The 12,800-nt window shown below is 36.5% G+C and overlaps 1 protein-coding gene across 5 annotated transcripts in view; it reads left to right on the top strand.

Moving 5' to 3' along the window:
• Positions 1-12,800, top strand: part of RAB28 (RAB28, member RAS oncogene family) — a 61,897-nt gene that overhangs the window by 10,472 nt on the left and 38,625 nt on the right. For all 5 annotated transcript variants that reach the window (XM_061469265.1, XM_061469273.1, XM_061469282.1 and 2 more), the window contains 2 exons: positions 2,163-2,251; positions 9,413-9,542. In XM_061469265.1, the coding sequence (XP_061325249.1) occupies positions 2,163-2,251; positions 9,413-9,542 (219 nt within the window). The remainder of the gene's footprint in view (positions 1-2,162; positions 2,252-9,412; positions 9,543-12,800) is intronic.

Here is a 12,800-nt window from a genome sequence, read left to right as displayed (position 1 = left end):
CCAATCTTTTTTTTCCAGTTTCTTTTTTTTCTTTTTGTTTCTTTTTTTCTTTTTCTTCCAGTTTCTTTTTGTTGCAGTGAAGGAAAGTAAATAATTCATAACAGTAGATTTTTAAGTTGAACAGTCACTGTTAGACCATTTAGTTTAACTTCCTGCAAATTTTCTCAGATAATTTCATACAGTTACCCAGATACTAAACCCATATGTTGTGCATGATTACTACTTTTAGGAAGAAGAATGAAGTTGGAAACTTTTTAAAGCATTTGAACACAAAATTAGGCATTTGAAAATTTGAGTTTGAGTGATAATATTTATAAAGCTTTTTTCCCCAATAGCTGACATGAATGACATGGTAAATTTCCAGAAGAATACAAACAACCAAGTTAGGGGTAGAACACTGCAGCATGTTAAGCCTTTGAGCATGTTTAGTTTGTTTACCCACTGAGGATGCATAATAATTTCTGACTGTAGATTGGCCAGTTTATCCATGCCAGATGCTATATGGAAGACTTTCCTGCATTGTTTGCAGTCACTTATGTTCTAAGCTTTAAATACATAGTATATGCACTGTCAAAAGAAATAAGCTTTTATTGAACTGGAATGTTATGATGTATTTATTGTCCTACAAATCGAATTCTTTATCTTACTGTTAGATAAAACCCAGTGTACCTGAAAAATACTGAGTAGGTAGTCCCACATTCATTTCTGTATATTTGAGAGCAAAGCAGCAGTTTAGGAAATCTGTGCTTTTAATCAGATTAAAGCAAGATGCTTCATAAAAATACAATATGATATATTTAATACCATGAATAGCATATATTCAACTATATGGTTCTAATTTGCTGTTTATATTCACTGAGTGCTGGGATATATTTCTGTGGAGCACACTTCCTTACTTAATATGAGTGTGTTAGTTATAAATTGATTGTGAAATAGATCAGACTGTGTAAAATAAAGTTGTTAACAAGATAATTGAATTAAGAGTGTACCTTTCTTAGTAGCCAAAAATGATGTGTTCTTTTTTGCTCGACAATCAATTGTTGTGATGTAGAATTTTTTGCATTTTTTTTAAATCTAGGAGTAAAATTAATAAGGAGTTATGATTATTTGTGAGTATATAGAATTGTTGTTAACTTGTAAGTCATGTGAATTGTATGTAGGTTAGAAAAATTCTCATCAGACCTCACTGTATTAAAGTTTGGTGCTTCCAGGTAATAGTACAGTTTTGAAAAGTTTTCACAATGCAACATGAACCAGTTTATACTTTACTATGTTTGTATGCATGTGTGTGTTTAGTCTGTGTTCGAGTTAATAGCTTGCAGAATATGTGTGACGGTATTAAATATTCTGTATTTTCACTGATCTTTTGTTTCGTTTTTGAAAGCCTGTTAACTGAAAGTGTTAGTGTCTCTCTCTCTCTCTCTATATATATAAAAGAAAGTCAGTATAGCTTAAAAACTGTTCAGAGTAGAAAGGAAGATCTATTCTTGGTGTAGATTCTTCAAAGATGAAATTGGACATGTAGATCACGTCCAGTTTAGTTGCCTGCTTTGGGGTAGTGGGTGGAGGAAATAATCGTAGTTTTGCATCCTCAAGTTAGATGTGTGTCAATATTTCCATTTTTCAATCTGTCATCTATGTAATTCTTTAACTGTATATTACTAAGAGCATCGCTACCAAATGCAGTTACTGTGAAGATTTTACCCGCTTCTAGATTTGTAAACTTGGAAGGGGGAAGGGAAGGGCCATGGCATATGAAATAATGTGTTGAAGTTGGTATTAATTATATATTACCTTTCAATTCCAAATACTGTGCTTTAGAACTCTCTCTGTAAAGTTGTACAGTTTTCTTCATCAAAGTATACTATGTTATTTATAGTCAGGAATATTATACTATGCAATTCCACTTATTTTTCTGTTAATTTTGAATATGTTAATGTCTACCTGTAGTTTTACTACCTCTTAACTTAGCTGGACACAAGTGAGTTTTTTCAAATGATACGTTCATTTTTGTGTTGAAATTTGGTTACTGTTGTATACCTGGTAAAGCTATTGCTGTTGATATACTAGAGCTGTATTACCTGCTGTGATGATATATCCTTAATTTTATTTGTATTTAAATTTTCCAGGTTACCCAGTATCTGTATCATTTTCTTTTTCAGGAAATTTGAATGTTACTCTTCAAGTGTGGGATGTAGGGGGACAAACGATAGGAGGCAAAATGCTGGACAAATATATTTATGGAGCTCAGGTACAGTATAAATCATGATAATAGTATCTATAGTAATGATATAAAATTCCCTGAAACTTTCTTCTTAAAATTATACATATGTTACAGGTTATTATTTTGTAAATCTCACAAATGTTGAATCACTGCTTAACCTAAACTTAATTGATCTTAAACATGCACATCTAAATTTGGTATGCAGTTAATTTTTTAGAGCTGACTTGAAAATCAAAGCATGAGTACACGTTTGTAGATCTGAATAACTCTTAAGAGCAGATGTATGCATGTTTTCCATGCTTTGTGTCTTGAGTTAAGAAAAGCAATCATAGTAAATAAAAGGCTATTTGGATATCCACATGGTAGATATAGAGTGGCTGCTTTTGGAACAGATGCCTCCTGCGGGGAAAAGTAGAAGGAGGAAATTAAGGGCAATCCTACACCATTAAACTCATACATGCAACTGGAGTTCTAAGAGGGCAAAGAAAAGGAGGCAACCAGGTAGCTAAACATTTTTGCAGAACTCCTATCCAGTGAAAATTAATTTTATCTTGAGGTTAACTAAGCAACTTAAAGTGAATGGTAGGATTAAGTAAGAGCTAAATGTTATAGAAGTATCTAGAGTTATGAGATGATTTTGGAGGATGTAATATATTTCAAAGTTCTTAATATGAGCGATCCCAAAATATGCTCTGTTCTTTAATTTGGAGTTTGTAATGAGGGCAATAGACATAACATGTTTTATTATTTAATGTTAAATTTATCTGAAAAGAATATGAATGCACATAATTTTTCCCCAGTACTTTAGGCAATAGGAATACCGAATCCTGAAACTTTTACTGGACAGAAACTTTGTACTAACAAGTACAGCACAGTAATGGCTAATTAAGGAGATCAGGATTTATTAGTTAGTAGGATAAAGACAAACTTGTCAATTTAACATTCTTTCACTTTCAAAAAATGTCAGAATGTTTCTGTTGCATCTGTTTTATAGCGTTTTCTTATTTTTGATAAAAAACATTTTGCTGCCCTGTTAAAGATCTACCAAGCCACAGAATAAAGTGGCTTCCATGATGAGAATTTGATTGATCACAAATTGTTGCCATATGCCCAAACTAAACTTGATGAAGGAAATAAAAGGCTATTAACTTCTTCTGTATTGAATTTGGTGATAAACTTAGGAGTTTCTTATCAGCAGTAGCAGGTCAAAAAGTTAATACCAGTGCCCCAAAGTAGTGAAAAAGTGGATATCAGTAAGCCTGAAGTTACAAAAGTTTGATTTTTCAGTCATTCTGAGCACATTAACAGAAAACCCCTACATCAAATCTGTTCTTCTTTAATCCTTCCCCAACCCTCATTGTAACCCTATTATTATTTTTTTTTTTTTTATAATGAACTGATAGCTGCTTTCTCTCCCATTGGTGTCATGTATTGCCATTGTTTGTAATAGGCTTCTTACCATGAAAGTTGACTTGTAATGCACTTTTCTATTAGCTTTGTAACAGCATCATGTTAAAGACACATGAAACTATTTTCATCAATTCATGAAACACCATGAATAATTTGGAAAGGCACTGTGTGCAGCAGGCTTCTAGGCAGAAGCTTATTTCATGTTGAAATGTATAGCTTTTTAGAAGAAAAAGAAGTAGGAGTGTTTAGAAAGAAAAATCATTGTAAGTATGTACAAAAATTCCTGTAAATGGAGAGCAAAACAGAAGAGAGTAACTGGGAAGAGCTAGCACGTACTTAGGAATTTTTAAGTGTTGCCAAACCAACCTGAATGCCTTCTGTGGTTGGATGATTGGCTCTGTGGAGAGAAGAGCAGTTGATGTCCTTTACCTTGACTTCAGCAAGGCCTTTGATATAATCTCCCATAATATTATTACAGACAACATGTAAAGATACAGACTAGATGGATGGACCATAACGTGACTGGAAAACTGAATGGACAGCTGGACTTAAAGGGAGATGGTCCACTGCTCAGTGTCCTACTGGTGTGTGGTTCTAAGGCGTATTCCTTAGGGCTTTGTACAGAGGTCATGTCTTATTAATTCTTTGAACAGTGGAACAAATTATTGTTTGCAAATGGCACCAAGTTGGGGATGAATGTGCTGGAAGGCAGCTGCTGTTGAGAGAGGCTATTTGCTGTCTTAGAGCAGTCTTTTCCGTACCTGTTTTTAATCTGGTGTTGCTGCATCCTGTCTTGGTAGCTGAATTTCCTGATGGGGACTCTGCAAATTGCGGGGGGGGGGGAAAGAGCTCTCTGATCTTTATGAATAAAAGGTGCTAATAAACAGCTTTCTGTCAGTGCTGATTAAAACTGACACATTTATCTCAGAATTGAGAGAGGCTAAGAGTAATTATATAGTCAATTACCACAGCTGAACTGATAGACAGTAGCTCAATTACAGCTACTTAATCATGTGCATTTGGGTGACCATGTCCTCTGTATCAGCAGACAACTGAGGTAAAGTATAAGTAGACTGTAAGATGTTTTCACTTGTAAAATTAGCATTTCTGCAGATGTGCAAGATATCATAATGAAGTTACTCTTTGCTAAAATGAATAATCTGTGACTAGAAAAATATTTTAGAAATTTGGTCTGACATATTTCATAAATATTAATGAAAATTTTAAAGTTAATGTTGTTCCTTCATACTAAAGTCAGTCATAGGATGGGGGCAGCTGAGGATAAACCTGAAGAAGAAAACATACGGTTTTAATTAGTATTTTCTGTAGCTTTCTTTTATTGTGACAGATCTTGACATAAACTTGACAGCTTTTAAATGTTGATTGTCTAGTGTGAATATATTGCCTGGTTACAACACTTCCATAACAACAGTTCTGCTGTATAATAGTACCATTGCTGTTTGCGTGGCAAATATTTCAGAACCGCTCCCATCTCTTACCTGTAATTGCTACCCCTACCCACATATCTCATTTAAAGTATCTTTAAGAGCTGGCATATGCTACCTCATAAATTGGCTTGTTAATAGAATAAGAGTGCTGCAGACCCTACCTTCTCCAGAGACCAGCAAATCATTTCTGCAATATTTTCACTTTCCAGTGACCTATTTTTGAAAATACTCTAATTCCAAAACAAAAAGCACTCACATATGCACTAATACAGGCAGAATGTCTCTCTTACTAGAGTGCAATTATGCAAGCGGGGACTATTTACCATGTTGCTGGAGACTAGAGAATTAACGTGCTGTTCTTGGCATGTTGTCTGCCATGTGTTTCAAACCTTTTTCATGGCAGGGAAATGGGCTACTTCTGTGTAAAAAGGCCAGTGTTAGTTTCCTACCTTAGTTGCTCACACATAAGGAGGAAACAACAGCTTTTATACTATTTACTTGTTCTATAGTCCATATACTGTGGAAAATATGTGTGGTTTTTTTTTTTTTTTGTGATGGGGTTTCTATGTTAAATAAAAAAAGGTGAAATAAATTTTATCTATGAGTTACGACTAGTCCTTCATTAGTTACATATATCATACTAAGTTACTTGTAGAGTGCTGTTGTGGCAAAAATCAAAACAAGAAGTATTCCTTATGACCTGGATGCCATGCTGCCTTTTCTTGCATCTATGAGATGTCATGCCTGCCATCTTTGTTTCTTAAGTATAGCAAATATTGACAAGATTAAAAAAGAGAGAGGTTAAGAAAAGAACATGCTTTAGAGGAAATGTTTTAGATCATGGAGAAAGGGGCCAAAAGGAAGTTAGGTGAGCTCTAATTGCAGACTATATTCAATTATTTCTGGCAAATCCACTGTGAATGCCCTTTCTTCCAAACGTGTAGGTAGGCTCCAGTTGTCTAGAGTATATGTAGCAGAGCACAGTTTGGTGAAGAATCAGAAACAGAGCTGGCCAATCTTAAATGCTCAGATTCTAACTTTGTCTTATATCTAATTCTGATACAGCTCTTCAGTGGTGAAGATGGTAGATAGAAGATAGATAGTCTGTTCAATTTTTCTGCAAGCTGCTGAGAGAACTTGACCGCTGTTGAAAGAAGCATGCCATGTGCGCTTTGTTATTTACAACATTCAACCTTATGTCTGGGTTTTTTTAACTTTTAAAATACCTGTCCTTCAGCTTGAGTTTCTTCTTTTCCACTGAGCATTTAACAACATCAGTATGCCCTTTTTAGAGCAAGTCTTATGTTATGGAAGACAAACGTATATATACATGTCCAGGCACTTGGATAGTTATAAAAACAGTCAGGAAAAGTTAACTGAGATGCAAGATAGTGAGAAATAAATTATACAGAGGTTGGAAGCTGGAACTGGATGTTTAATTTTGGATTTGATTGGTAAAGGAGAAAAGATAGCAAGGAAAAAGGTGTATGTGAGTTCTTAATTTCTTTGAAGGAACTGCTGAAAGCTGTTTCACAGAAATTAATAGTGGCCATATAAATATAACAAACAAGAACTAATTTTTCCAACTGTTGATGGCGTTGAAGGAAAAAACAGATTTGTATTGCTATCATAGGGAAGTAGGAATTGAAAGGATCTAGGTAGGATCTTTTACTCTCTTCTGAAGCTATACATATACAATGTTTATTTCATTTTTATCAACCTTCAAAAATCCTCCAGTGTTGATGAGTGTCTCTGAAGGTGGTATATTTCAGAGCTTCACTATTCTTATTGTCTACATGTTTGGTTTTTTTTTTTCCCCTTATACGTACCCTTGCTATAATCTTCTTACTGCAGTTAAACTTGTTGCTATGTGCCATATTGATCACAGAACTGTAAGAAAGTTCAAGGTGGAAGGGATCTCTTTCTGCCTGCATCTAGTCAAACCTCCTGCTCAGTGTATGGTCAGCTGTGAGATGGAGCTAGGTTGCTCAAGGCTTTAGCCACTTGTTCCTTCTTGAAAACCTCTGAGGATGGAGATGGAGCAACCTCTTTGAGCAATGTATTTGACTGCTTGAATCTCCTCCTGGTGAAAAAGCTCTTCCTTATATCTATTTTGAATTTCTCTTGTTTCAGTTTATGCCTGTTGTTTCATCCTCCTGACATGCACTTCTGTGAAGAGCTTTGCTCCATCTCCTTGGTGGCTTCCTCATGTGTATGGAAAGGCTGCTTTTGGGTTCTCCCAAGGCCATCTCCTCTTCATACTGAAGAATTCTGGTTCCCTCAGCTTTTCCTTATAGGATAAGTGTCCAGTCTTACAATTTTGGTGGCCCTTTGCTGAACTTACTCCACTTCATTGATGTTATGAGGGGCCTAAGACTGGATGTATTACTGCAGATATGATCTAACAAGTGCTGAGTAGAATGGAATAGATCCCTTGATCTAGTGACTGTGCTCATGCTAATACAGCCTAGGGTCATGTTGGCCATCCTTGCTGCCATGGAACACTGTTGACTAATACTTGGCTTGCTGTCTACCAAGACCTGCAGGTCATTTTCAGTTGCTTCCTAGCTAGTCAGTCCCCCCAGCTTATGTCATTTATTCATCCCCAGTTGCAGGGCATTGCATTTGTCCTGGTTGAATGTTGAAAGGTTCCTGTTCATTCATTCCTTAAGTGTGTTCCTTAAGCATTTCTTAAGCCTTGGGCCTATTGGCTGGTCTTCCCAAATTAGTGTCATCTGCAGACTATATATAAGAGCATATAGAAAGATAATGGTTATCTTCTCTTGAAACTTTTACCAGTATCATCATACCTGCCATCAGTGTTGCATTAAAATACAAGGTTTTATTCAAACTTCTGATGTCAGTCATGGTTTCTAAACCTCCAGCACTATTACTAGTCTCTTCTAGTTTACCGTTTTCCTGACATTTAGCATCCAAAGCTGGATGCATTATTTCACATGGAATGTTTCATGGCACTGTGATATTTGCATTTTTTCTATAAAATAAGCTTGACATATTCAACTGTGATCTACTATAAGTCCTTGATCCTGTTGTATGGAACCTGCTACAAAGCCAGATGTTTCCTATTGTGCAGGTGATTATTGCTTCCTTTGAACTTGTCCTGGGATTTACTGAATTGCATCCTGTTATTTTTAGCTTGTTTCTCATCACATAATCTAAACTCTCTTCAAATAATCTTGTGGTCTCTACCAGTTTGTTGTCATCTGTGAAATTCATTTTAAAAGTGTGCATCCTATTTTGTGGTCTAAGACACTGTTCATGAAACTGAGAAGTAAAGCTTGTCCCAGACAAATGCCTGAAAACACTTGACTTGAAAAAAATCTCTGCTGTTGACAGTGGCTCATTGAAGCAGCTAATTTTGTATGTGTTATATTGGGGTCTTTTTTTGGAATATTTATACAAATTTTATGTGAGGGACAGTGTGCAGTTGCAGGGATTTTTTTTTTTTTTCTTCAGATGTGAACTTCATGAGGACAAGTACAAAAGAAGCCAATTCTGATTTTATTCCTCATCAAGATTAGAGTGAGATGGAAAGCCTCAGTAATTGAGAGGACAGTGATTTGTGAGAGCTAGTATTACAATTACGGAGGGGAGGAGGCAGGTGTTTGGGCTGTCAGTAGGCATTATAATATTGGACATTAGCTCTGAGGAATCTTCAAAGTAATATCTGCTGTGAATATTTGTTAAGTGTAGCCTGGCACAAAACCTCTGAAATATATGTGATTGCCTTCTGACTACATCTTTAGTTTCTTCTTTGAAAGTTTAAAGTTTGCCAGTGTTTCTTGCTTGTCTCCTACAGCAGTGGCCTTTCTTCTCAAAGGAGAGTAGAGAAACAAGTTGGGCAATGTGCTGAAGTGTACAATTGAACTGCCTTTTTTTTCCTTTTTTCCCTTCAAAAAGAGAGCAGTGAAACTACAAATAACATCAGCTAAAATAAAAGTCCTTCTCCATTGTGATTTTTACCTTATCAGTAGTGTGAAGTGCTTTTGGGGTTTTCATAAAGCATATGCAGTTTGGAATATTTCTAATATAACTAATTGTGCCCTTTATTGAATTGTCTTTTTTTTTTTTTACTACCCTTGTAGTTCTGTTAGCATCTGAATTTGGAACATGTGGAATGCTGGAGATATACTGCAATAATGTGTTTATTACAGAGATTTATAATTCCTTTAATTATTCCTGAAAAGATGCAATGCCATTATTTGTTAATGCTCTGTTTTATGATAATAGTAATTTGGGCAGGTGCAAATTTCACCATGGTAAAATTTTTTAATGTCTAGTAATATTTTTTATGTATCTTGTTATTTAGGCTGTTCTCTTGGTTTATGATATTACCAATGGCCAGAGTTTTGAAAATTTAGAAGACTGGTATAATGCAGTAAAAAAAGTGAATGAAGAATCAGAAACACAGCCACTTGTGGCCTTGGTTGGAAATAAAAGTAAGTTATTAATATTTAAATATTAATTTAAATGCTCCTGATGTTGCTTTCAGTTGAAGAAATGGGACAGGGCATATATCTTAGTAAAATGAAACTAAATACCATCTTGTGTGATGTTGCTGTATACAGATGACATATTTGGGTGTACCTCAGGATTCTGGTTCTGGGCAGTGTGGTTGAGAGACTTGCTGCATCATGCTTTACCTAGCCTGCAGCCTCTCTCCTTGTATTTTCTTTTCTTGGAGAGCAGCATACAGGAGTAGAGATCTCTCTCACCGATGTTTGAATTTGGTAAGGCCTCAGGATGTAGCCGTGGCATGCATCTGGAATGGAGAACTGGGAAGCATTCCTGGGTGTAATATTGGATGGTTCTGGATGTCAAGAGACTGCTAAATTAAGTGCTGGTGTATATATATTATTTAAAATAATTACATTATATAGTTATACATATATGTAAATATATATAATATATATATAAATAAAATACTATATATTACCTAAAATAGCTACAATGTTATGCAGTAGGCATAATATTCAAGTTGCTTATTAGGCTGTGTTTTTGCATGCTATCTGTAGTTTTGCGCATGAAGTTACTTATTTCCTGTTGTTTTGGGATTTTTTTAGCCTGTCCTCTTTTGATCATGTAAGTATAATACAATGAATTTCTGCTGACCACCAAAATGTGCTACTTTAAATAATCATCACCTAGGTAATTTCCGAATTAGATGCATTCCAGATTCCCCCATTGCCAAATAAGAAATTTTGTATTAACATCCTAATTAGCATATCTCTGGACTTGATCCTGTCTCTCTTACCTTTTTTTTTTTTTGAAGATGCTAAAAGGAAGATAAACCAATTTTAGAAGCGAAGTGGTAGAAGCAGATACAGATTTTAATTTTTTTAACAATGTAAATGTATTTATTTGAATAACAAAACCTAAATTTGATTTATTTTACTTTCCAAGTAATTCATGTCCATGTCTCAATGTCCTTAACATGAACAACTCCCCCCAAAAAGCCCCTCATCTAGCAAGTTAGTATTGTTTAAAAGCATTTGAAAACAATGTAGAAACAACACTTTCATTCAGAACCGTTAATTGTAATGTTGCTAGCTAGTGTGATGCTGTAACATGATATTAATTATGAAAGGCCACTTATTTTCTGGGAAGAAAACAGAGAATCTCTTAGAGTTACAATATATAAATAGCACTTCTGAAAGTATAACATAGACTGTGTTGTACTCTAGCAGACCAGAGTCAATAATACAGATTCTGTTGAAATTCAGATGAAAAATTTTTTTCACTGATTTATATTTTGCCCCAAAATTGGACTTCCTAGCTGGAGTTCTGCAAATCTTATGAGATATCTACAGTAAGATACACTGTAATATGGAATAAATAATGTTCTTTTGCTGGAATCACACCACAGATGGAAAATCAGACACTGGTTTCCATTTGAAGGAGTTTCATTTCTGTTATATACCTAGAGTATATATTCTCATATATGTGTCTGCAATTCTTTAATATCCAAGTATTTCCTTAGGAGCATCTGCTGATAGTATCTGGTTTTGTAGGTGAGTTTCCAGATAAAGGCTGACACTTGCTACTGTAAGGGCTTTCATTTTATGACAGTAGCAGCTGAAGGACCAGCATGCTTGCTACCTTGTTTTCCTTCATAAGCTGTGCCTAAAGAAGGAAAGCAAACTATTGCTTCCATGTGAGTCTAAGGATGTTTGATGTTGTTGCACATGTGGAGCATGCAGGGGATGTGGTTCACAGGGGTCACTTTTTAATTTATTTCAGCAGATAAAAATTAATTTTTAGTAGTGTATTGCTTTTCTGAATTCTATAGTATTAGAAGAAAAGCTAGGAGGACTTCCACCCCAGTGCTTTAATGACCTGTGAGAAGTAACCAGTCAGACTCCTATTGTTTCATAAATAGCAGACAAGGTAAGTGTTTATTTAGAAGCGTGGTGTTGACTTCTGCATATTATGAAAGGATAAAGCTACCAGTACTAACAAGTTCTTTAGGTGGAATCACTGTGTTCAGAATAGCTCAAGTTCTTTACTCAGTAACTGAGAAGACAGTTGCAAGAGCAGTAATAGGTTTAAAGCGATTTGATGAACTGATGCATTTATTTGACCCCTTCAGATATTGGAAGGCTGCTATGAGGTCTCCATACAGCCTTCTCTTCTCCTGGCTGAACTTTCTCAGCTTATCTTCATACAGGAGGTGCTCTAGTCCTCTGATCATCCTCGTGGCCCTCCTCTGGATTTTTGTTCCAACAGTTCCATGTCCTTTTAATGTTGAGGACACCAGAACTGCACACAGTGCTCCAAGTGAAGTCTCACAAGAGCAGAGTAGAGGGGCAGGATCACCTCCTTCAACCTGCTGGTCACGCTCCTTTTGATGCAGCCCAGCATATGGTTGGCTTTCTGGGCTGCAACTGCATACTGAAGCCGCCTCATGTTCATTTTCTCATCAACCAGCACGCCGGAGTCCTCCTCTGCAGGGCTGCTCTGAATCTCTTCTCTGCCCAACCGGTAGCTGTGCCTGGGATTGCTCCGACCCAGGTGTAGGACCTTGCACTTGGCATGGTTAAACTTCATTAGGTTGGCATCAGCCCATCTCACAAGTGTGTCGAGGTCCCTCTGGGTGGCATTCCTTCCCTCCAGCGTATCAAGACCAGTCCCAACACCAATCCCTAAGGGACACCATTCGTTACTGGTCTCCAGCCAGACATTGAGCCATTGACCACAACTCTTTGTGTGCGGCCATCCAGCCAATTCTTTATCCACCGAGTGGCCCATCTATCAAATTGATGTCTCCAATTTAGAGACAAGGATGTCATGCAGGACAGTGTTGAACACTTTGCACAAGTCCAGATAAATGACATCAACTCTCTACCCCTGTCCATCAGTTCCATAGCCCCACCGTAGAAGGCCACCAAATGGGTCAGGCAGGATTTCCCCTTAGTGAAGCCATGCTGGCTGTCACCAAGCACCTTGTTTATCATGTGCCTTAGCATGCCTTCCAGGAGAATCTGCTCCAAGATTTTGCCAGGCACAGAGGTTAGACTGACTGGTCTGTAATTCCCCAGGTCATCCATTTTCCCCTTCTTGAAAATGGGGGTTATATTTCCCTTTTTCCAGTCGTTGGGAACTTCACCTGACTGCCATGATTTTTCAAATATGATGGCCAGTGGCTCAGCAACTTCATCTGCCAGCCCCTTCAGGATCCGTGGATGGATTTCATCAGG

The sequence above is a fragment of the Pezoporus flaviventris genome, unplaced genomic scaffold, assembly GCF_033815535.1.
Source record: "Pezoporus flaviventris isolate CSIRO_AGI_PZ_B2104156 unplaced genomic scaffold, CSIRO_AGI_Pfla_v1 ptg000002l, whole genome shotgun sequence".
Taxonomy (NCBI): domain Eukaryota; kingdom Metazoa; phylum Chordata; class Aves; order Psittaciformes; family Psittacidae; genus Pezoporus; species Pezoporus flaviventris.
This window is presented reverse-complemented; position numbering and strand designations above follow the sequence as displayed.